Genomic DNA, 26,048 nt, shown 5'->3' with positions numbered 1-26,048 from the left:
ACTATATTCATGTACCTGCGGGCTAAAGCTCTCTTTGATGCAACTGATTCTTTCTATTTGGAATATCGAGAGGAACAGTTGGTCAGCTTGAATAGTTTTGATAAAACATAAATGAAGATTCTGTGATACTTTAAATGACATCAAAAGTCTCCTCCACCCTTAATAATTATCTTATATCAGTTATTCGTTCAGCCATGTACTTGCAATCTTTAATTACAAAGCAACCAGCCCATCAATCGACGAACTATCAGTCACCACGATCGATCAGGGTACGTGGCGATATGATGTTCACCTATGATTGTGAATGATGTAAGGACCGTCTGGATCGAATACAATGAAACTTTTATCCCAAGAAAACTTCAAGAGTGGGTCAGCAGCTCGTTGTTATGTATACACCGCCAACAGATGTATATATAAAATAGATGCTACATCACGATCACCTTTGCAGCATGTGAGTGAGATATTTACGACAGTCCGAGGAGTGCAAGGCGATCGATACAGCATACAGGTCAGTCCCGAGAACAACTGCAGAACTATATTTATATAAACAACACATGTAAACATAGACAACAAATCCTTAGTTCGAAAATATTTCTCCAGTGAGAGATGCAAGTCGGAAAGTTGCATCGAAATATGTTTTCGGAACCAAGTTGGCGACACTCGAGCACAGTGAATAGTTCACATTCATGTTTTCATGTTGCTGTTTCTTTCATCCTGATTTTTTTTTCCCTCTCTCTCTCGTCGCATACAGTTCCTGCTCTGGCTTCCCCACACCCACGCCAACACTCGCCGGGTACGACCATGTCCTCGATCGACGTACACTCTGACCTCTGTGTCTGATCGAGCCTCGTCGATCCTGTTTCCTTACGGACTTGTCGAATCTTTGACATCCACGATAAGTATGGTCTCCCCAAGGTCCTGAAACTACAACAACACCAACTGTTTACAGCGGTTGTTGGCGATAAGGCGCAGTCGCCACATCTACGGTGCAGCTGAGTGTAACATCTCGCGCTCTCACGCGACGACGCGAGAAAACATTCCAAAGATGGCGGACGAAGACGATCGTGACGACCGAGGGTGCTCACCGAGTGAGACTTATTATCCATTTTGCGATGATGACAACGTGTAAGTATTTCACCATTCCAGTGATTATACTTGAATAATTCTGTTGCATTTGCTTGGGACATTTGTGCTTTCGAGGGTTGCGGGGGTGCATGCACAGTTCCTGGACCGTGGGCTGTTGTGGCCATGACTTCATTTATTGTGCCCTCGTCATAACATCAGCTGCACAAAGAAGCGCTTGCTCAGCTGATCGCCAGTGGCTCCTCGCACTGACAGTGTCTGCAGCACCTTCATAATGAGGGATAACATCTTATATCATTGTGCACATTTAAGTCCTGCAAGAGCTAGACAGAAGTTTAAGGGGATAAGTCGTGTAGCCATCAACTGGACAAAAGAAAGCCTGCGCAACGCTGGCGATGACTGGAGTCGGAGATGTCTGTGCTGATGTAACCACCCAATGCTGACGTTATCGTACATTCGGTACAGATGTATATTTAGCAACACATACAGGTGTGTGTAGGTGATTTTGACCCCTACCTGCGTTCCTTTGATCATAACAAATCTTTCTTACTCTTCCAGCAGTCTGACAACTTCTTTGTATCAAATGTTTATTTTCCCAGTGTTGGATTTACATTTTGCATCTCAGACTTGTGATTGACTTTTCTCAGGTGTACACCATGAAATTTATTCTCCAAGTTTTGCATTTACACTTTGCATCCTGGACTTGTGATTGACTTTTCTCAGGTGTGGATCATAAAATTAAAGCATTTGGAACAACTTGACATTTTTTTCTTCTTAAGTTGGGGATAGAGGCACATCATGCATTGACATAGGGTTGTTACAGACACCATGACCCTGAAACCAACAAAACTTTAATCCTAACCCACCCCCTAATTTTAGCATCTTTTTCCAGTTAGTTAAAAGTGTCATGACATTCTGAACCCTCAGATTCAGTAAACATTGTGCCAGCATTTGTCAGTAGATCTTACTCCTATGTTATATTTGAGTTATTACAATCACAGTTTGGCTGTTTATTGACCAGTTTAAAGTATTGACTAGCACTTGAATTACTTTGCAGTTATTACTATGACACTTGTAGTCTAGGTTATCAGTCCCACAGTGTCCTAACTGTAAAACTATACAGTTGAAATTTACACAACAATTTAGTGACAGAGTGACAAATGTGAAATCTGAAATCTGTAGATCAGTACAAAAAATTGCTGCAGTAACACATTAGCTAGTATTACTGTAGTAGAGTATATACACCGCTGATTAATTGGCTTCTTCTTTTATATTGTAGTTGATAGTAGTACTAATAAGCAAAGATTGAAGTTGTAGTGAGAGCAATCACTTGAAATTATACAAAGATGGCATGCATTGAATGGTTTGGAGACATGAATACCACAAAAGTGATATAAATAGAATTCTTTAAGCTTCAATTAAAGTGTTTTTTCAGTGACATATATGCAGAGGGTCATGTGTTATCACACATCATCTTGGTATCCAGGCTTTGCACTTTTCCAGCATGCACTTTTAAAGTAAACACTGACATCCTTCTGTATCTGACTGCAGCATTATTTAATAATAATAGTAGCACTTCCTTTCTGGGCAGCAAGCTCAATGCAGTTTAACATAAGAAATTGGTCAGCAAAAGATGTTTTAATAAAAAAGTATAGAACTGGTAAATATTTAAATATATGCACAGAAGGTACTTGCTGTCTGTCTCTCTCCCCTCTCGCCACCATTCTCCACAACTCGCTCTCACATGCTGACATCCTTTACTGCATTGCTTGTGATTTCTTGCTGATAGATTCTGTGAAGATATTAATTTTTTTATTGGGTTTTTTTTTTTATTAGACTTATTCTGTTGCATCTCATTCCAAACAGGTTCTCATTTCTGATTGTTTACTTTTACAGTGAATTAAGGTTGAGAGATGCAGCAGACCAGTCCACACATGATTATTATAGTGGTACAGAAGAAGCCGAAGGTGATGTAGAGGAAATAACTGAGACAGAACTGTCATATGGAACTACCCCACCCCAGCGCCGCATTTTTAGACGTGTGAAAGAGCGGCAAGGTCCACGCGTTTCTTCATCAAAAAACTCTGGTAGAGATTTCATAAACAAAGAGTGTGCAGTCTCAAGGCGCAGAAACCAGCCAAAATCTGTGTTTAACGTTATCAAAGATGCTCACATAGGTGATCCTACATTGCGTCGTTTATCGGGCTTTGACTCCGATGACAACTTGAACTTAGAATCCATTCGTGAAAAGCGGGACAAGCGTAAGAAAGAAAATCGAGACTCTAAAAAGTCCCAAACCAAAGCACGAGGGCATGACCGCCTTGTGAAGAACATGTCTGATAATTTCTCTGCGCTGAATGTAAGCAGCATTGCACAAGCTCCTGAGAAGTTAGAATCATCTGGACGTTTTGCCCACTTGTTAACGAAACCTGCTGCTTTATCGGTAAGTGCAGAAAGCCGAGAAGCTCGGAGTCAGTGGACTGAGCCTGCAGAATGTCCACAAGACAGAATCGACTTCTCAAAGACCTTTTCTATGCTGATTAATCTTGGCACTCAAGCCAAAAAGGACAAAGAGAAAAAGCTAGCAACCACAAAGCGACAGATGTCCACAGAACTGGAAAGATGGCAGTCTCAATTTATGGATATGATGTGGATAGAGCTCAATGCTTACCTGCATGGTTCTTCTTTTGAGAATGAACAGACACTGTTGCAGGCTCAGCGTGAGACTTTAGGCACAGTTCTTGAGGATATAATGGATTTCCAGTTCCGTGGTCACAGTGTTCCACCTGTAACTTACGAGTGCACTTGCTGTGCTGAGAATGAAAGATGTGTAGACGGTTCATGCAGAAATCAACCCCATTTAGAGGATAGTGTGTCAGCAACATTCCACGAAGTCACGCTTACTCGGGATACGGTGCGGCTGCAGGAAGAGGCACTTGCTCAGGTACAACACATTCTGGAGAGACTAGACTCCTGTGAGCGTCTCTACCCAACTTCAAAACAGCTTGGCAGTGATTATCCTTTGTATAGAGAGCCAGCATTCACGCTGCGTGTGAAGTGCCTCAACTTGTGGCTAAACATTACCTGTGATTTGTGCCACAAAATCAAACTCTTTGGACGCATTATAGGTGCTGAACAGCATGGCATTGAATGGCCTGTCATAAACTTTGATTATCCATTTCCCTCTGACAGTTCTCAGGAGATGAAACGTCGAAGTTCTAGCATCCCCTTTATTCATGAGAATGATGTGGAAGCCTGCAGCAGTGAGGACGAAGTAGAAGATGGTGTAGGGCAGGCAATACCAGAGGCAGACACACAATTTCTCTCCCCTCTCAAGCAAGTGAAGTTCAGTTTTGGATCAGACAGTGCCAGGTCTTCCAGAGATGCCAGTCCCACACAGAGAAATGTTGCTTTGCCAGAACTATCCCCTCCCAAAGAATGCAGCACGCCCACACTAAATTCACGCAGCAGTGTGGGGTCTGTATCCGCCAGCCTCTCTCGTGCCTCCAGTGAGATTAGCATCGATGAGGTAGGGCTTACTAATGGTCAGTTGGCTAGCTTAGTATTTAATGTGCCTTTCTTTGAAGTGGCTGGAAAAGACAGCTTAAAACAGTTTTTGATTATTCTTTATTACTGTTGATAATTTTTTAGTCATTTCAATTACCACATAATTTCCTACCCAATCCATTTATCACTTTTTGGGTAACAATTTCAGTCAGGGACCAGGTAAGCTAAGAGTAACAGTAACTGCAATCACATTATGGCTTTTTGAACATCACTTCAATTTTTTTTAAACTGATTTTTCCTGCCCATTACAAGTTGTGAATCATAGCTGGCTTTCTTTGTCAAGTAGTTTTATATTCCATTACCTTGGCTGATTGGACAGTCAGTCATGTATAGGTTGCTCAATATGCATAACATTGGGGCTAATTACTATTTCCTGTTGGCCAGTGATTTTTAGTTTAAACTGTTTTAGTCGTGTATGGGCATTGACTGAAGAGGTCAACGTTTCAGGTAGGGCGACCAGCCATTTATAGGCATTATGTTGACCGCTGCCTAAAGAAGATGGGCATGCAGCGGTTGATAATTCGACTGCGGGACGTCCTAGACTGCACGCTGCAACGTGCCATGGAAGCCTTGAAAAGTCCACGACATGGAAATCTTGCTGCAGACCTAAAACGGGTAAGAGCTGTTGGACAATTTGTTTCTCTACGATGCTTGTCCATTCAGTTGCCTTCCTTCTGTGTTATTTGTTTAAAGGTTTGTCACCATGCACTATCTTGGAAATAAAATGATTACACAAAACTTGTGCTTTTAGTGGCCTGCAATTTGAGAGCAAAAGGCTTCTATAGGCTAGTGCAAAATAATTTTCTGAATAAAGTAGTAAAGGGTAAAGGTCATCCTATAGTCTTTGAGATTTTGGAGAGTGAAATGTTAAAGACACCTCAGGGCCAAATGTTTTGGGAGGAGTGCTCATTGCCTCTCCCTCACTATGTTACTTCCCAACGTTAAGTTGCTTTAACCTTAGAGCAGCGGTTCTCAACCTTTTACTTGTGACGACCCCCCTGACGAACACCGGTACGTCCGCGACCCCGTTAGCCAGGTAGGTCGGTGGAAGAGCGGGGGGGGGGAGCCTTAGCTAACCTGGAACGCCGAGTCTAGGAAATCAATGCAATTGAACAACGGAAGAACGAAGTTCGTATCTGCAAGAAGTATAACTGTTAATGAAATTTTACTAAAGCAAATTCTGCGGTGCTAATAACTATTATTTCATTCGACACTCACTTTGATTAATGAGAAGGTTGAGCCTGCTTGCTGTTGCATAGAGAAGCGAACCTGTGTGCCATGTTCGTACCCACTGCTATTCGCAGCTCAGCCTCTGCGTCCACACGATTTCTGTTTTGAGACTTCAGTGCTGCCAATGCTGAAAATCCTTGCTCACACATATACGAAGTTGAAAATGGCGGCAGAACTTTCATTGCTTTCTCAGAAAGGAGAGGATATTCACCGTTGATGCTAATCCAAAATGTTGGCACTGGTGTTGTTTGGAAGACAATTTTCAGGGATTGGTCACTCGAAAGGTCGATGAGCTGCTCTTCTTCTTCCGTGGACAACCCGCTTGTGCTAGGATCAGCCAGAAATGGATTACGAATCCAATCGTATTTAGTCACATCAATTTCAGCGAAGTAATGCTGAAACCTTTCTTGCAGTCCGTTTAGATGGGCAATAATTACATTCTTCACCTGATCAAGATTCAAGTTGTCAGCCTTGCACTTACACAAGCACGGAAACATATCAAAAATATTTTCTTGGCGTATCTTTTGCGTCCACAACGAAATTTTTCGGACGAAAGCATTCATCTTGTCAGTTGTTTGTAATATGGTGGTGTCTTTCCCTTGCAAAGAAGTATTCACAACGTTCAGCTTCTCAAATACATGTATGTCCGATGCCAGTAGCAGCAGCCATCGGTCGTTCTTAAGCCCCCACCCCGCACTGTCTGGTCATGGCCTTCTGTCAGGGACCTAGAGTACTAGGAGCACGTGCGAGGGCGAAAGGTGTGAATGATGGACGTTAGAGAGGTGTGACTGTAGAGGGAGAGGGGAGTCAGCGATGAGAGACTGGGGGAGAGAGAGGGCAAAAGGCGAGAGGAGGGAGATTGGAGGCTTAATTGTTGAGAGGGGGATTGTGTTTTGAGTTTTGGAAGTGAGAAGTCACTGCATGCCGAGACAGTGTACTTGAATAGGGAGAAGAGATTTGGAGTTTGATCGCCCTCACCACTCGGTTACACAATCTAAACTAATTTCACTAATACCGGTATAAGAAACTTTTAAAAAAGGACCACCTTCGCGACCCCCTTGTAGGCACGTCGCGACCCCCCAGGGGGTCGCGCCCCACAGGTTGAGAACCGCTGCCTTAGAGCATCAGCAGTTTAGTCAGCTGAGGGGATGATGCTGTCCAAGTTTATCTAGTTGCTGAATGACAGTATAGTCAGTGTATTTCAATTGTCTGCATACTTACGAACACTAGTCATAACTAGATGACTGTCTTTTAAGTTTGAAGGAAGAGAAATCAAATTCCATTAAGAAAACATCCGATATTAGGCTTTTTTTTGTGTGTGTGTCTCTCTCTGTGGTTTATTGACAGATATATGTTGTAGTAGTTATTGAAAACTGAGCAAAACTTGGCTTTATGTATCCAGTATCCTTCAGATGAAGCTGGACTTCATGAAGCAGAAATGGCAACCTCTCCTATGTCACAAGCAGTCCCACGCAACAGGTTTCATTTCGGTCGTAGCACAAGCCTAGCAGAGCATGGGGAATGGACCCAGGAGTTCCAAAGGATGAAGTTGCCCTCCTTTCGCCCATCATACCTTTTTCTTGTGCGTGTTCCACTTGACATTGTTCATGAATGCCTGCGGATCAGGTTAGAGCAGAGGCCTATGGGTGATCCCTCTTTTCTCAGCATACGACAGGTAAAAACCTTCAGTTTTTAAAGTCACTATACCTTCAAAACACATCCTTTGGATTTTTACTCTTTTAAAAGCCATCATGAATGTTGTTTTTCTGTTATTTATGAAAAATATTTGTTTCTTTTATATAATGTGGTTAGTACAAATGTTGTTGATGTCATGGTTGGATGCAAAGATGCCAGTTTCTGTTCATGCCATTCCTTTGAATTTCTCTGAACTGTTTTCAGCTTATACGTGAGTGCAAGGATGTACTGACTGCTGCGACAATTGTCAAGCAATATTATCAGTATATGGTGGACCCAGTTATTTGGGACGAAAAAGAAGCGGAGGAGAAATTTACAACAGACCTGGATCAGTTTGATAGTGATTTGCGCAGCATGCTGGAGGTGACCACACATTTTCAAATCACTTTCAAATTATTACCTCCTATTGTCATATCATCTGGTAAAGAGGATTTACAATAAAACTTTTATTTTTTTATTAGCTCAGTCATGGTTCTACATTCTCCCAACAACGATGAATGGTATTTGAGGGGCAAATTTTTTTGTGTGCAGGTTTATTTTTCATTTCTTCAGTCATGGATCTACAGGCTCCAAAGCTTGCCTGAGGGATCACAGGACCTTAAATCAGCCTTAGAAGATGAATGGGACTTCACCAGAAACATATGCATCTACATTGTTGGTGGAGAGGCAGAGGCAGGCAAGAGATTTAGGTAAGAGAACCTGGAGTATTAGAAAGGAGATGCTTGGCATCTATGTGCAAGCATACTTACCTATTTGTCATTCAGTAAAATGTGTCTGTTTTATATTTTTTTTAATGGCAGTACTCCTCGGTTCATGCCATTAATAAAAACTATACCTACTTTTGGTCTGATTTGGCTATTACTAATTATAAGAAGTAAACTAGAATATTTCAGTTGTCCATCAATTCTCTATATTCAGTTCCCTGGCTTCAAGTCTTCTAACGCTAACAGCTGACTTCCTGGACAATGGCATTGATGAACACACACGCAGCCTTTATGACCAGTCAGGAATGGATGAGGATGAAGATGGTGAAACTAATAACATAAACGGCCAGGACTTCATGCCAAGCATCGAATGTGATGATTTATCTCTGCGTCCACGATTTAGTGCAGAAGTAAAGTGAGTAGTAAGGGTAACGAAGATGAAATGGGATGAATTTCCTAAATTTGTTTTGAGATTTGTAGCGAAATGATTTATATTAATGTAGACCAACTAGCATTCACTGTCTCTTTCTTCATTAGTTGACTTTCCCTGAAATTTACAGTTTGTTCTTGAGTTCTAATTTCAAATCTGGTAGCAGTAAGTTATAAACTTTTCCCTTTTGTATTCTGTTTTGAGTAACATGAACTTTATCTGCATTTCTAAACAGGTTCAACGCTTTTGGTATTCATCTCTTGTCTACCATTTCATAATAGTTAATAAGTTAATTCACATACTATTATGTTTGTTTTTGTTTTGTTTTTTACTTTGCCCCATTTTTTCCCCTTGGATTTTTCTTGGAATTGTATGGTGTGCTTAAAGGATTTTTAAAATACTTTTGCAGGTCTTCTGTGCAAATTGCACTGAGAAGTTTCAAGAATCTCTTTCATGAGGCCAGGGAACGAGCTACCAAGGCACTTGGGTTTGCAAAAAAACTGAGAAAAGTTAGTCACTTTGGAGATTTTCAACAACTGTAGTATTAAGTTCTAAAGTTCTTAATTTAGTAAATTAAGTTCTAAAGAGGTGGTTATTTTGATAAAAACAGAAAGGGTCAAGATTTTTTTGTGTGTTTCAGGACTTGGAAATTGCAGCAGACTTTAATATTAATGTCACAACTGCTGAGCTGTTCGAAAAACTTCTGAGCACAGATCATGTGCGGGTAAGGTGCAAACATGTTGCGTAGACACAGAAATGGTCCTGCTGGTGCATTTAATGCACTTAAAACTGACAATAGCTATTCATATATAACAAAAATTTAAAAGTTTGACATTTTTTTTTTTTTTTTCAGTGAATAGCGAGGAGCCTGCATCTTATGGCATTTTAGTACTTTAGCAGTAACATGGATACCACTAATGCATTTAATTCGTAAAGAGTGCAAGTCTTGAATGCCTCATTTCTCTCTTACTGACAGTCTGCCACTTTTGTAACCTTTTCAGGTTCGAGCTCCTCTCAGTACTGGGTACATGATGTTTGTTCCTCAGCGCATTGTGGACAACAAACATTTAATACTGCAGCTTCTAAATGTCACCAGTGGTCGTGACAACAACACAAGTGAGGACATGTCTTCTCGGGATGAGGGTTACCTTCTCCTCATGCGTTGTGAAGCAGGAATTGACCATAACCCAACATGTCCACGATGGTGTGGAAAAGACGTGATTGTTGAGCCAACTGCTGAAACAGCTATTGCTCTCTCACACATTCGGGTACTGTGTTATTTATATATGAAACCTTGATTATCCAGTCTTCAGTTAACCATGCATTCAGTTATCCAGAATCGCCTTTTAAAAAACAAAAAGCTAAACTGCTAGACATCATAAGACCATCAAGATTTTGCTGCCAAGAATTCGTGAAATGTACACAACGTGTGTCACAGCTTAGGTCTGTTTTGTTGATGGGTTCCTGAAAATTATTCTTAAAGGATTGAAAGTAGCATCTGTGCACCACCCAGGCAATCCCCTGCTATGAAAAGCCACTTGTTCCAAACGCTCATCCTCCACTTTTTCCAAATTCCGACGACTACCATTTGTAATTTTTTACATTTGTCTTTTGCTTCAATGCTTCTCTTGAAAAAGATTGAAGGCAATGCCTTGTTCACAGTTAATTCATATAGCATCCGCACCTCAAGGTTAGAAAGTGGCTTCACTTAAGTTCGTGCTGAAATGCCAGGGTCTGGTGCAAGAAGTGAAAAGAAAAGAGTTGTTTTATCACTTGCTACAAAAGTGCAAATTGTTGAATGTGCCGAAAAGGGTGATTCAATTGCAATTTCAATTTCATCAGAATTTAACATCGGAAATCAAACAATGCATGATACTTTACCTATTCTAGCATTTCCAAATTTTTAGAATTATTTTTGATTATCTGGATGACAGGCACCGGTTATTAAACTGGATAACTGAGGTTCCAATGTATATAATTTAAAGCAAATTGGTGTGCATTTTATTGAAATAAAGGAAATAAAGTTAAAGTTGTTTCAGCATTTGTTGTCATAATAATGTATTACTTCATTAACTGTGTTAAGTGTTGTTTCTCACTTTTGCGATGTTGTGATTACAGGTGGAAGGTCTGCTGTATGTGGTCATTCATTCCTCTTTGCTTGGCAGCCAAAGAAAGGAATTTGAACAGCTGATGGGAAATACCCTTGTGCTGGTATATGAACAGACACCATGCCATCAAGCAATTGCAGAATCTCTGTCCGAACTGAAGGTGATGCTATATCATTTTATGTTAGAAAAGGGTGACAGTTGGCTAGAATTCACTAGTAAGTTAAATAAAAAGAAGTTTACATTACAAGAACATTTTGGACTTCGAGTAATCTTGTAACAAAAATTGTGTAAAGAGGTAATGTCTCTTAGGAGATGGGGGTGTAGAAAGGGTGATAATTCTGGCAGTGGCTAGCCTATGCCATCCTCCCCTGATTGTTGTGATAGGAGCTAACTCACACTAAGCAGATTATTATGGCAGTGGCTAACCGACACCCACAATTGTTGTAGTAGCTAACCTACTCTGTCCTCTCCAGATAATTTGGAAGCTCTGAGAATGTGAAAGAATTTATTGTATATTGTATGTGTCCATGCAGCTAAATGCACTGGAACTTCAGGAGAAGGTGGTGGATGCAGTGAAGCAGGTTGATGACAAGCTCAGCTTTAATGATGTCATTCAATATGAGGATAATCTGCTGAAACTATACAGAGAGACTCTCCTGCAGTGTTACAACTTTGGATTTGAGGTTGGCTTTTGTATTGATGGAATAGCAGATTTGGGGTAGTTCTTTAGATTTTTAAATAATAAAAAATGCATTCATTTACTTTATAAAAAGCTGTGACTGTCATTCCAATGTTTCCCATCATTTATTAATGCATGTAAATAATGTAAGAAAGATCTAAATTTTCCAAAAGAGGTCTGAACTATAAACATTTTGGTACCAAGAGTCTGAACCTGTCATTAAATCAGAGTTTTATCATGTAAAATACTTTGCAATAGACCAAATATAGGAAAGAGTATATTGTGATTACTTGCTATTAAAACAGTTTACATGCGTAAAAAAAAGGTGCTTACAATTAAAAACAGGGATCATTATTACAATGCACATTTATGAAGTCTTCTTTTTTTTGACTGGTCGGTAAAGCTCCAATTAAATTTATATTGGAATCGGAACCTAGTTTTAATTAGGGGTCTGACAATCCTTGTGTTTTATGGATGGGGAACAATGACAGTTCTGTTTAGTTCAATTAATGAAGAGAATGATTCTCGTTAATTTAGGATGTAAATGTGCGTGGGCATGCTTAGCTTCACTTTGGCATTATTAGCAGCGTAACAAGTAGATTTCCTAGAAAGCTTCCTGAAAGAAAGGTTCATCATCACCTAATGTCATGATAAGAGCATTTGCTTTTCAGTACTCCAAGGAAGTGATGCGTCTCATCTCCAGCGATCAGCGACAGCGGCTATGCCACAGTCTAGTTAAGTTTGCAGCTGAGTGGATGCAGTTTGTTTTGCAGAAGTGCGAGAGAGGTCGAGGAACAAGACCCAGGTAAGGAGCAGAATTGTGCTCAAAATACAAAATGAGTCTTTTTCTCATTTTCTTTTCTTTCTTTTTTGAATTAGTTCTTTTCACAGGGTCTTTATATTTGTTCCTAAGTTTAGCCAGTAGTGCAGCTAATGTCTGTGTGCAGGTGGGCAACTCAAGGTCTTGACTTCCTCACAGTGGTGTGTGACCCCAAGTTCCTGACATACCTTTCAGAGGATGAATTTGCGGTGAGGTTGCAATTAAGCATGTGTACTTTGACCTTGTATGCAAGTGCATGAGTGATGTGGCAGGGGAAAGAATAAGGACCTGGAAACAAGAAAGCTTAAATAGTTCACTGATGGTGACTCATGCTTTGCATTTTAGTAGGGAAGAGCTTTGTGCTATGCATCTGTGTAAGCAAGTCTACTTTCTTGTCCCTCCTTTCTTCCCTTTGTTGCAAATGCACACATTGTTTCAAAAGATGATAGATATGAGAGGTAGTGTACCATTTAGTTATGCTACCTTTCCATTTCAGAAATTCAAGCAAACTATCAGCGACTGTCTAATTCATGTGATTGGAACTTTGGAACAAAGGTCGCTTGGGCAGGGTATGTGCGGCGTTCCTACTTGCAGCAAATTTTTTCCCATCATAAAGTTATGAGCTGGCAACTTGATTGAGATAGTAAATGAAGTCAACATGATGAATATTTTCTTTTAAATTCACTGTAATATGAACAGCCATTAGGAAGAAGAAATATGCAGTTATTAAACTTTTCCTTATTCTTTCAGGTCTTTCAATAGCCAGGCCTACCATAGAAGTGACCATGCGTCAGCCCATGCGCATTGTATCCTGGCCAGAGCCACCTCCTAGTAAATTTTCCAGATCAACATCAGCAAGGTCTGTGTCTATGGAACCAGTGACTCTGAACTCTTCTGCAATGTCTAGCATCTCCGCTCCCTTTTTGCAGCCTGACTACCGTAAGTTTTCAGCTTTGAAATGTTTAGGAGTGGGTGGGGGATGGGGCTGGTGGAGGATGAAAAAGAAAATGAAAGTATTGTGGATCTTTTTCAAGTCTACTGTAATTTGTGTGCAAACGCTGCCTGTGAAACGTGCAGGATGAGGTGACTTGAGAATTTCAAATGCCACTATGTATTTAACATGGCTACCAGACCACCAATTAAAGAAAGAAAAAGTGGGTTAGACCTCCTGAATTGTACCATGATTCCCATCAAGTCTTCGAGAAAGTTGAAATAAGTTTTTTTTTTTTTTTTTATCTTCCAAGCAAGACTTGATTTTACAGTTCCTTTTTTTTTTTAAATCATGGGTCTTATTTCAGAAGTTAATGTATTCAGCATGGTTTGAAGAAGCAGCTTTCCCAGTTAGTTACTCCAACATCTGCTGCTTTTCTCCATCCCTTGTCTCCCCCATCTCATGCAGAGGAGAGTTAGAAAAGTAGTGTATATCTGCATTTCCATCCAGCTCCGTCTCCTCATAGTGTGTGTTCCGTTGGTGTTTATATCTTAATAGCTTATCGATGCTTTATCATAATGTAGTTTTGGGGTTTCCCCTTAAGTACAGCAATGTATAAGCATGCCTGTTTTATTGCCATGAAGTGTTGTGAATTCATCCTTTCATTTAATGTCTTTTCTTTCGTAATTTATTGCTCGTATAGTTCTCACAAAGATAGCACAGAATTTAAAATGACGTACTAAAATTCGCTGTTTAAAACTCCTTTCTACCAAAAGTTCTAGACCTGTAGATTGACTATTATGTTGAAGAAAATCAGAGGGTTTTTTTGTGGTTCCACTTCAAAAGCAGCTACTTCAAGATTTTTAATGCAAAATTTGTTTTGCCATAGTTTGATTTTTCTTAAACTTCAGTAAAATTTCCCTAAGACTCACTAAAATCCACCAAAATAAGGTCCTAAGAGAAAGGGGTCAGTAGAAATGAGCCAGACTGCCTTTATTCCAACCAAAAACCAAAACAGAGGATAAACAGATGGCCAGAAGGGGTCTATTTTTAGAATTAATGTATTAATACTTTTTAACACTCACCTTCTGGAACAAATGTTGTAATAGAGCACAAACTCTTGGTCATATGTCACATTGGGGAGGTAGCTGTAATAGAAATGACATTTATGTAGCAAAATATGTCTATGAGAAAGTGTTGGTCGTATGTAATAGGGAGTCACAATGCAAATGGCCTTAATGGGGAGATTTTATTGTATTAAAATTATATATATACATTGTAGTTTTGGACATGTGGCAAGAGTGGTAATTTATCCCAAATCCTGCATGACTTCTGAATGTTCATTGTACCTTGTGAGAAGTTGTACTGCTCGGTTTTGTTTTTGTTTTTGTTTTTTTGGTTTTTTTCCATGCTGCTCTCAAAGTTTTTAAAAAAGAAAATGAGAGGAGGTGGATGTGATTTTCTTACAAGATAAATTTGTGTGCTGCTGATAGTGAGAAGTGTGTCAGCTTGTTTGGCTGCATGTCATTGTATGTGTACCCAGGCGCCCGTCGTTTCCATGAATCTCGCAGTGAAGTCAACATTTATGATGGCGATGATGGAGGACTTGTTATGGATATTCAACATCTGAGACACCGAGGTTAGCAGTACTTACCACCTGATAGAAAGAACTAAAATATTATTGCTGGGAAGATGGTGATTATCAGCTTGAACATGATGATGGTGATTGTTGGGAAAATATTTTCTTCTTTTTCTTTTCTTTTTTATATATAGTAGTAGTAGTGTGCATGAGGATTCCAGTACATAAATGATGACTTTACAGACATTGAGGCATGGTTATATTTCCTTTAAGTGGGTGAAGCCTTGACATCCAGTGGAAGATCTTGTGACCTTTTGGAAGCTGAGCACCTATAGCTCATAACCTAATATACTAACCTGTTCTGTATTACTAGAATCTCTGTCTTTTACAAACATATATGCATGATATTAAATCGCCAGTTCTTTCATTATCCTAGTGGGTACTTATTAAGAATACTTTTTAAGGTGTTTGAGTATGCATTTTTTTCATACAGGATGAATCAGTTCATATTTTAAATGTGTATTGAAATTATTCACTAATTTTGTGTTAAGTTTTTTTTTCTACATCTTAGCAAGTGTCTTTGAGATGTAAAATGCTCCAACTTTGTTTTCTGAAGTTTTTCATATTTACACCTTCTGTGATTTTTTTTTGCATTTTATGCTGTGTACTTGATGTTGCATAATATTTAAAAGTTATTCTTGAGTTAACACATTCAGTAATCAAACCTTCCTCCTTAGAAACTGTCTCAGCTTCGCTCATTAGCTGCCTTTTGTACTTCATTAACTGTTCGTCAGAAGCTGTAGCTTTACTTCAGAGAAACAGCTATCTCAGACATAGCCTTGGACTTAAACCAGAGCAGGCTGTACTTTTTTCTGTTTACAATCACCTGCCGGTGTGTGTGCAGACGTTGGGGTAATGCAGCAGGAGAAAGTCAACACCTGTAAACAAAATACCTCGAAGCAAAGTCATTTAAGTGCAGACACACACAGTGTAGCTTTGCAGATAATCTGAAAAAAATTACACCTCATAACTTTGAAGGCTGTAGTGACAGAGCCAGGGTAAATGGATGGTGGCTGTGAAGTAACCTAAGGAGAAGCCCTATTGTTTCCATGTCTGTGGTACATACACTTTAACAATCATTGGTTAATTGCTGACAACCAGGTGCTGCAAATAGGTCATGTGACTAGTTTGACTCCAGAGGAGTGTTCTGTGTACATTTCTGCAACAGTGTGTGACATCTGCTGATGGCTGATGTTACAATTTATCCATGAAGTTTGTATGGATAGGAAGGGTTTTTTTTTTCAAAGCTGATTTATTATTTTGTCAGTACATCAGGAATTTTAATAACCAAATGATTTCATAAAGGCTTGTACACTGTGAAGAATAAAACTGCCTTTTCATCAAGAACTAGCATATACATTTTGGTAAAGGGGGTCCCCGAATATAAATTACAGTAAAAATGTCTTTGATTTGACAGTTTTCTTTCTTTGAAAAAGCTGATGTCTTCCTGGGAAATCTGCAGTTATATTTACAGCTACAGAAGAAGGAAGGCTGTTGAATACATCATTTTATTCCAATTAGTGATGGTTAACAACAACTGTTACTTGATGAAACTGATTTATCTTGTTGTTTAGGTGTATCTTTTGTGATTTGTGGGAGGAGATATTGTTTACATTTATAACCCCTTCAAATGTAGTACAGATGTTTTGGTGTTGAGCTCAGCTAGCAGGTGTATACAGTTGGTACTTGAAATAGCAGCCATTTATTTTTAAGCAGTGACCCCCACTCCATTCTTTTAATCTATCCTATAATTAGAGCTTCTGCATTGTTGGACTTCAAAATATCCTAAAGAATCCTGCATAGACATTTGATAGCAAAGCATCTGGCTGGTTTTTCTTTTCTTTTTCATATATTCGCTGCTTTTGATGGTCTGTGATCATTTGATTTATACATGTACACCAATTGAAATTTGCACCTCTGCATTGTATATCTTTTAATTTGGTTTGATTCAATAAATGACTATATATCAAAATAATACTTTTTTTTTAAGTAGTACCCCTAGTTGATCAGGCGTTTTGAAAAGTGTAAGAAAGGCTGTGTAGTTATTTGAGGGACAAAAACACAGATTTTGGTAGAAGAACTGCTGGGGTGTTAACGGGGAAAAACTACAATTTCTACAGAAAGTTATGAGCATCCTCAGACTCACCTGCTGTTCTGCTTTTGCCCAGCTTCAGCAGCAGAGTTAAAGATGTCTACAACATCTAGGCAGGAGCGGATACGCCAGGAAATCAAGCTAGTGGAGGGAGTGCGTGACAAAAAGTTGCAGGAGAAGCATCGCATTGGCCATGTGACTGACAAAGTGCGAGAGCCTGATTTCCGATTCACTGTACGACGTGTTAATTTCCGCTGGCAACGAGGCAATAAAATTGGTGGGTATTTGATTGTTGTTTTATTTTAGTTGCTATGTTCTTAATAGAAGTATATAGGCTTCTGTATTTTAAAAGCTGACTACAAGAAAGCTGATTTTGATTTGTGAATGAATGTAGGCCTAAGTGTGCAGGAAAGATCTCAGAGGTCTTTTAAAACAGTAAATAAAAATTTGGCTTCATAATCCAGGCCTCATAAACAAAGAAAAAAAATAATTGAATTTTGTGCTGGAACTGCTGAGAACTGATTTATACTGGTATCGCTTCTTGTTTAAGTGAGACCTAGCTCTTTAAAGGTCTAACTGGATGCAATTCGTATTTTTAAAAAAGATTGAGTTCATGACTCCTTACAAAATACTCAGCGAATAACACCTCTCACCCTTGTCATCCTACTAGGTTTAAGTATGTTAAACATCAGTCAGATGTGATGCTGAAAACCTGATAAATACTGGTTTTACTTTTGATCAAGATCTTACTTATTTGACTAATTTATATTGACCATTGTATGAGTCTTAGGGTACTAAGTGAAACCAGTTTGTGCACAGCATGCTATAAATATCATCCTTTACTGTTATAGGTGAAGGACATTTTGGAAAGGTGTACACAGCTGTGAACATGGTGACTGGGGAGCTCATGGCCATGAAGGAGGTGAGGCAGTGTGTTTTATCGCATTCATTCCAGGAAATTTTTGCAAGAATCTGTGGTAAACATCGTTGATTTGGAATGGAAGGGATAGAAATCACTTTTGTGGAAGCCTTTGGGTTTCTAGTAAAATACAGGCATTCATGAACTAAAGAAGATGATAATAACTTGTGCACATGCATCACTTGGCATCACAACCAATATACGCTGCTTTCTCTGCGCTGACCAGTAATGATAAAGGGAACATTTGAACATTCGGTAAACTGAACAACAAAGATGAAGAACAAGAGTATAACATAATGCAAAGGTAATAGGGACTGTCAACAGTGTCAAGATGGAGATAGGTGGGGGGAAGAAGTGGGGAGGAGAAGTTGATAAAAGATAGTTGTGGCAGCTTAGGTACCTTTTCTCAAATAGCGGCTCTTACTACTTGCTATGAATGGCAAGTGAACAGCAATTAATTCTCCATGTTAAAATACAGTTTGGGTATACAATTAACCTTTTATGCAGAGATCAGCATTTCTGTCCTAAAATCATCATTCTTTTTATTGTGCAAGGCTTGGTGTGAAAATCCTTCACAGTTGATTTCTGTCATGTCTAGATGAAGCTTCAGCCCAATGACCTGCAGCAGCTTCGAGAAATTTGTGATGAGATCAAGATATTTGAAAGTATACAGCATCCAAATCTAGTTAAATACTACGGGGTTGAAGTTCATAAGGTATTGGAATTTTTCTTCTGAATCATTATGGGGTTTTCTTTGTATGTTTTGCCTCCAAAAATGTTGTCTGATGTATTAAATAGCATTTTTGTTGATACCTGATACAAAAACATTTATTTTGAATTCTTTTCTAGATATAACATTGTTTTAAAATATACCTATAAAAGTATGACTTCTATACATTGTTGGCAACATCTGATTGCAAACTTGTGCTATTTTAAATTGTATAGTCCATCTGTGGAAGGTTAGCTCAGATGTGCCTAGAATACATGCATAAAGTTTTAGGAATGGTCATCATTTATGAGCTTTTTCATCTTCCTTTCAGCAAAATAGTTTAAGTTGAGAATTAGCAATGAACTTTCACTGTTTTATCTCACATTTACTGTGGAAGGTTGTTTTTTTTTGTTTAATTATCAGTTTATAATGGTTTTAGTAGTTGCAATGTTTGCCACTTCTTGACATCTCCTCCTCTTGCTTTGCTTCTCTTAGGAGGAGATGCTGATGTTCATGGAGTATTGTGATACTGGCACGATAGAAGAGGCAGCCAAAATGGGTTTGCCTGAGTACCTCATCCGCCGCTACACAAGGGAAATTGTGCAAGCTGTGAACCACCTGCATGAGAATAGCATTGTCCACAGAGACATCAAAGGTTATCTAAGGCTTGTTAGTGGAACTTTAAAGAAAAGGCAACGAGAATTTATTTCTGCAGTAGTCAGATAATTCAGCAATTGTTAGATACAAAGCATCTTTGTGAGATCTATTTTGTTTGTCTTTCAATTTATTTTTGTCCTAGAAGATTATTTCAATGCAAAGTTTATTTTACAGGTGCCAACATATTTTTAACCTCTACTGGTCATGTCAAACTGGGAGATTTTGGATGTTCCGTCAAGTTACGGAGCCATAGCACAATGCCCGGAGAATTCAATAATCTTGTTGGAACAACAGGTGTCTTGCATCATTATCATTGTATCATTATTAGCCACAAGTTTGGGGTTGATCGTGTATAGTTTAGTGGCTGTAGTAAGCTTATGGTTTGTTTATCAGGTATCGTGGCTATAAACTTATGGTTTCACATTATATTTTCACTGAGGTTTAATGGCATGATTTTTTAAAAATTAAATAACTATATAATCTTGCATTTTGAACCTATTTGTTATCAGAAGAACATAATTGTGTAGAAGAGGTTTAAAATATAAATAGATATAAATGTTTATTCTTATTTTAAACCGTAGTTAATTGTTGTTTAGAGTTACTGATAGGAAGAGTGCACAAGTGACCAGACTTTTGTTGTTTGTGGAACAGCCTATATGGCACCTGAGGTGTTCACCCAAAACGATCAGGCTGGCTACGGACGAGCTGCTGACATCTGGAGTCTTGGTTGTGTGGTCATTGAGATGGCAACAGGCAAGGTCAGAATATTCTCCTCTTTATTGATGAAAGCTTCTGAAATGAGTCTTTGGCAAGCAGTTTGATTGTGTAAGGAACTGCAATGTCATGGACAATTTCAAGCAGGCTGTCACAGAGGATTGCTAGAAATGGTGGTCAGTGTAGTTTAAATTTGAGATGTTTAATTTGCAGTGACTAGATTGTCATTTTTTTTTATATATATATTTTTTTGCAGCGACCATGGCATGAGCTTGAGAATGACTTCCAGATTATCTACAAAGTGGGAATGGGTCAACGGCCTGCTATTCCTGAAGGCCTTAGTCCTGAAGGCAAAGATTTTCTGGAACAGACTTTAATTCATGATGCTTCAGAACGTGCTTCAGCGAGCCAGCTGCTTGACCATCTTTTCACGAAGGTATTTGTTATGTGTGTATGCATACATATACACTCGTGCATGCTTGTTTGTCCATGCTTGTACAAGGGCAGATACCAATGATATCACACTGATATGATACTGATATACTGATTCATAAAAATTAATATTTCATTATCATTTTATCTTGTAGCCATTCTTCTGCTATATTTGTGCAACCTCCTCAGGCCATCATTTACATCTGTGAAAACAGTTTTAGAACAAATAGATAAGACTCTTTCTTTCTGAAAATCTAGGCAACTTTTTATGCTTATTTCATTTGCAGCAACTGTTCTCTTTTATTTTCTTAGGTCTACAGTGACCAAGAAGAATAAAGCTCAACCATGGGTAGAAGACCAGCAGGTTCTGTAGCTTTTCACACAATTGCAAACAGGAGAGCTAAGCTTTTGGAGAAGAGCAAATTATTTGCTGATTAACATCAACAAGATTGCTTCTTTTCATTACTGACAGAAACATGACCTTGCTGATTGCTTCTGCTTGAAATATAGCACATCAACAGGGCCTTAAGGACATGTGATCTTTGGCATTTTCTTAGAAATGATAATTCATTAGTGATGTGTGAATTCTCTTGGGGGAGGTAAAACTGGTTGTGGACCATGTCTTGTAACAAAGTACGGTGGAATACACCAACCTGTTTCTGCATCATGGAAGGACTTTGTTGCATACACAAAGTGAAAAGGACAATAACATGCTGCTTTGTTACTGTCTTTGCCTTTATTGTACATGGGAAGACATACCGTATACACACTGACTCCACAGTGTTTATCTCTCTGTCCTTATACATATGCATGCATGAATGTGTACATGAGACATTATCAGTCTGCAGTGTTTTGGAATCGTCAGTGTTAAACATTTTTTGTTTTTAAATGCAGGAGTTTGGGGAGGAGGGCTTCCCCAATTTCAGACCACAAATATTATTAAGTTGTTCTTTTTTTAAAAAAAATTCAAGTTAAATTTTTTGGGGGTTTTATTGATCCTTAACAGAAAACAGGGCACCTACACCATACATGTGTTAATATTATCATGATCTGGGTCCCTATTCAAGAAATGTTTCATATTTAGACTTGTTCATGTAAAACTGTGTCACTGATGTTGGATAATAATGATGAAATTTTAGCTTTTCTTTGTCATTATAAGAGACCTTTAAACACTTACATTTTCAGACTCAAGGCGCCAAGTTGTTTACATTTCAGACTCCATGAAAAATTTTATATGCACAATTTGAAGCTTTTATACATGATGTGCACATTTCTAATGGGAAAGCACTAGTCATGAAATGTTGGGCAGGCAGACTGCTTTCAGCAGGGATATCTGATCTTTGACATGGCTAATGACTACTTGAAATAATGTCTGGGATTTACTGCACTGGATATTCATGCTGATGGCAGATGGTCTTCAACCATGAGTGGTATAGCAAGTGAAGCCATCTCTGTGTTGTGTGTGGGAGAAGATTTGGGGTGGGGTTGGGTAGGAGGCAAAACAAACTTTTTCACTTAGTCTGCCATACCTTTTGTTTATCAATTTTGTATATCCTAGAGCAGTGTTTTGGGGTCATTTTTATTTCTTGATTTCAAATGTACCACTCACTTGCTGTCAGTGTAGATTTAACTTTCACAGGGTCTTTTCTGATTACCTATATCAAAGCATTGTATTCCATTCACTGCATAGGGACAGCTTATTGACCTCACTTCTGTGTAAGAAGATGCACTTAATCAATTCTTCATTATTATTATTATGACTAGTAGTAGTATTCATTTTATCACTTATTTTATTTGTGCTGTGATACTTTTTAAGTTGTCGAAATGAATGGATGTTTGTTTTGTAAAACGTTTACTCTAAACAATCTGCCAAAGAAGACTTTCAAAAGAGGATTGTGTTTAGCACATGTATTCAAGTCTTTGCTGTAAGTGCTTTGATTTAGGAAATTCGTATATTGTTACCTGGTCAAAAAAACCCAGCTTGAACTGAACAGATTCCTAGCATGACATTGCTCAGTTTAAACTGTTTATCCACTTAAATTAGCAGGAGGGAAAGCATTTTAATAATAGACTTCATGTACTGTGCCCATAATGTGCTGTGCGCACACTCTCTGTCACACACAGAGTCTTGGCCTCTGTGCACTTTTGTTGGTTCAACCAAACTCAGCATTGTCTTGATGTGGAATAGTGATTATATGTGTGCGGAGAGAAAGTTTTACAGATGAATACCAGTGGAGGTTGCAGCATTTGGCATTAAAGAAGCAGTGCTGCTAACTTGAGTCATAGTTTGTCTGATTTTCCCCACCCTAATGCTGATGTCTTCCAGCTGCCAGTTTTATCAACACCTGGAGCAGTACAAGTTGTTTTACCAAGTGAGGTATTTGTGAAGGAGAAACCTCCCGTTGTGCTGTCACAAAACTAGCCTTGCATTGTTCTTAGAAATAGTGTTGTCATATGGAACTTCCTTTGTGGTTGTAGAAAAATACTCTTACAGCTTACAATTTAAAAGAGTTATGTGTTGGACCAGTTTATCAGGTATATAATATTTTTGTTGCTGAGAAATACTGCTTAAGGCAAATGAGCTTAACAGCCCATTGCTAGTCTGGAGTTTAAAGGTGTACATCTGTATTTTATTTTCACCTTTGCTGTTGAAAGTCATTTTAAAGATGTTTGTGTGCTCCAACATAGCTCAAAAATACACAGTGATTTTGACCTTGTTAGTTCATTAGCTGTCTTGTGAATATAATGTAGGCGACATATTTTTTGGCATTCAAAATGGAGTATGTAACTGTTGATAAATTTTTTTTTTACATATTTAACCAGAGTGGATATTTATGCTGAATCATAAATGTGCTGTTCTCTTCAGGCTTGCTGCAGTCTCTCTTCAGCTGGATATTATCAGGGATGCATTTCCTTGCAACTTATAAATGCTGTTGCTTGTGAACAGTAGCATGATGATGACTACATTGTTTACAACTCGCAGGCTGGTCCGGAGTTGTCCTTCATTAACAGACGAGATATGAACATATTCATACAGCAGTGGTTTCGTTCCCATAGTGTTCCACAGATTCCAAGCCCTGTTCCGCTTTTTAGGCCCCCACCCCCAATAATTTCAATTTTAGGTTTCTTTTATTTTTATTTCTCTAGTAACAACAGAAGTAAAGACTTAGTTAAACATTAAAGCAATGCATTGTAGTACTGCTGCCTCACTTGAAAAAGAAAGTAATCATTAGATTTTGGCTTTATCACTTTTCTCCCTGTGGAACTGAGTTTCCAAGATGATGAACATTACAGATTAGCAAGAAAGTGCCATTGTTAAGGTACATTTGCTTCACAAAAACTTTAAAAAAAAATAGAGTGTAATTGTGTTTTGTAACCTTTCTTTTTTTGGCAGAGCAGGAGTGTGGAGTTCATTGGCAAATGATCAATATCAATCAGAGCAACATTTCTCACCATTACATAAGTTTGAGCTTTACTCCTCTTCCACCCTCCCTCCTTCCACTGAAAGCAAGCACTAAGGTGTTTATTTTTTTATACAGAGGACACTGTAATTTTTTTACCTTTTTTGAGATTGATTGTTTTTAAAGTCTAGTTGCTTTTTTATAGCACAGTTTTCATCACAGGACTTGCAGTTATTCAACATATCAAAAGCCCTAGGTCATTTTTTAAACTGCATTCATAGTTAAAACATTTAAAAATCAGTCTTGGCAGATCATAACTTTTGTGAAAAAGGTAAGACACTGGACTGCTTTATCGTGCTGAGTATATTTTAATTTTAATTTTAGTTCATTCGAAAATGCATGATTGTATATTCCATTATTGTATAGGAAGCCATCACTCATCAGATCGTGTAATACATCAGTGAACTTTAATTCAACTTTTTCTGTGGAAATCAAAATCCTTACTTTGTTTGCAGGATTATTTATTATTTGTAGATGCCAATTTGTCTCTGGCATGATAAAATCCTGTGCTGCATTTAAACCTCACGTTTCTTTGTTCATCTTTAGGAATAGGAGGGGGTTGGCAGGCAAATGTGTCTTTTAGTGCACTTTTTAGTGACCATCTCTAAAACCCATCTTTTTACTTTTTTAAACACTATGTCCTGAAAGTTTCATATCAAAAATGTTGTCTAAAGGGAAGTATCTTTCTAAACCTAGCTATGTTCTGTTCCAGGTCAGGGAACCTGTTTGAGTTAGAGCTATAAATATATGTTTTCATCCTCCCTATTCTAGCCTATTTTCATATATAATCATCAGGTGAAATAATTTCTGTGATAAATTCTGACTTCTGATCTGTGAAGCCTTATGTAACAAGTGTTGAATTTCAAGCAATAATGGTATGATATGTGGTTTTATGCAAATCAGAGACATAACTAACCTCTCTACTTTAATCAAAACATGGAAATAATAAAATTTAGGATTTAGTGTCTTGATAAATAGATTTTGACGTGTAACTATTGTGAAATTTTGAAGGTTTTATTTTTGTTTTGTGTCACAAACTTCAAGCTTTAGAAATGCTGGTGGAAAAATGTGTATGATTAAGACCCAAATAAACAACTGAAATGACCCATCCTTCCTTTGCACCTTTCACTTTCCACCCACATCTGTTAACTGGACCCCTTCCTGCACCCATACAGTGAAGTGACAACGACAAAGATACTAACAATTTTACGAAGATTATTTATGCCATGGCCTATTTTATCGTCTTTCATGTATGGAACTATCAAATATCAGTTATTTTCTAATTCCTGAGTTTGATACATGGTGACACATCAGTCTTATTCACTGTTCTTTGCTGGGAAAAAAATGTCATTGTGTTCATTTATGAATTGTGACTTAGAAGTTTAATTATGGCCAAGATGGTTTGCTATACAAGCTTAATGTTTACATCAACAATAACTAGAAGTTCGAATCTCCTTAAACCACACTTGAAATTCCCTGTGCAGGGGAGGTTTGCTATTTCAAATGATGTACAGTTGTTAAGTGATGTACTGCATTTGTTTTGCTTATAACACTTGAGTTGCTTTCTTCTTCCCTTTTTTACGATGTTCAGTCTTTCTTCTTGAGGTTGACGTAAGTCCCAAGTCAGTGCATGACATGTGAAAAGGAAAATGTGTGAAGCAAATTTGTCACAAAGTTAATTATTTTAATCTACCACAGGCTGTTAATTACACAAGCCTTTCTTGTAATATCATGTGCAGATGTAAGCCACTGTGTTTCAGCACTTTAGTTCATGACACAAGTCAGTGATCTTTATCTTCATTCTTCATCCTGCTGTTCACCTCTTTTGAAACACTGACCATAATTTATTGCCATTTCTCATAACTTATTGGGCGTCAGTACAGTAGTGCTATTCATTGTATATAATTCATAAAATAGTTGTTGACAGAATGGGGAAGGACTTGAGTCTGATATTGTTGAACAATGGCAGATGTTATCCGTAGGTGCCTGCTCAGATTATCCAAATATATTTATGAAGAAAATAAAATGCTGTATGCATCAGCATGTGAGTTGATGTTTGAGTTTAGTGGATGTCAGTATTTATGCACATATGCAGTCCTCCACTTTAGTCTCTACAAAGCACAATATGGAGTGATTTTTTTTTTCTTTTAAAATCTTTGTGAAGGCATATTATTACAA

The 26,048-nt window shown here is 38.2% G+C and overlaps 1 protein-coding gene across 1 annotated transcript; it reads left to right on the top strand.

The window, feature by feature from the left end:
- Positions 1-213: 213 nt before the first annotated feature.
- LOC112565561 (mitogen-activated protein kinase kinase kinase 4-like) lies at positions 214-25,910 on the top strand. Its single transcript, XM_025241077.1, has 25 exons — positions 214-1,125; positions 2,980-4,612; positions 5,098-5,265; positions 7,283-7,555; positions 7,780-7,938; positions 8,107-8,264; positions 8,494-8,694; positions 9,119-9,218; positions 9,350-9,433; positions 9,711-9,977; positions 10,828-10,977; positions 11,351-11,500; positions 12,168-12,301; positions 12,444-12,525; positions 12,813-12,885; positions 13,067-13,255; positions 14,791-14,886; positions 17,055-17,255; positions 17,830-17,900; positions 18,496-18,612; positions 19,102-19,261; positions 19,438-19,557; positions 19,915-20,021; positions 20,234-20,413; positions 20,722-25,910. The coding sequence occupies exons 1-25, from the start codon at positions 1,046-1,048 to the stop codon at positions 20,743-20,745; spliced, it is 4,977 nt and encodes a 1,658-aa protein (XP_025096862.1). The 5' UTR covers positions 214-1,045; the 3' UTR covers positions 20,746-25,910.
- The last annotated feature ends 138 nt before the right edge of the window (positions 25,911-26,048 follow it).

The sequence above is a fragment of the Pomacea canaliculata genome, linkage group LG6, assembly GCF_003073045.1.
Source record: "Pomacea canaliculata isolate SZHN2017 linkage group LG6, ASM307304v1, whole genome shotgun sequence".
Taxonomy (NCBI): Eukaryota; Metazoa; Mollusca; class Gastropoda; order Architaenioglossa; family Ampullariidae; genus Pomacea; species Pomacea canaliculata.
This window is presented reverse-complemented; position numbering and strand designations above follow the sequence as displayed.

Bases quoted from the DNA above. Each gene is read 5' to 3' on its own strand.
- LOC112565561 (XM_025241077.1), top strand. From the start codon at position 1,046: ATGGCGGACGAAGACGATCGTGACGACCGAGGGTGCTCACCGAGTGAG. The intron at 8,695-9,118 runs GTGAGTAGTAAG...ATACTTTTGCAG, and splicing joins CGATTTAGTGCAGAAGTAAA to GTCTTCTGTGCAAATTGCAC. The intron at 19,262-19,437 runs GTTATCTAAGGC...TTTATTTTACAG, and splicing joins TGTCCACAGAGACATCAAAG to GTGCCAACATATTTTTAACC.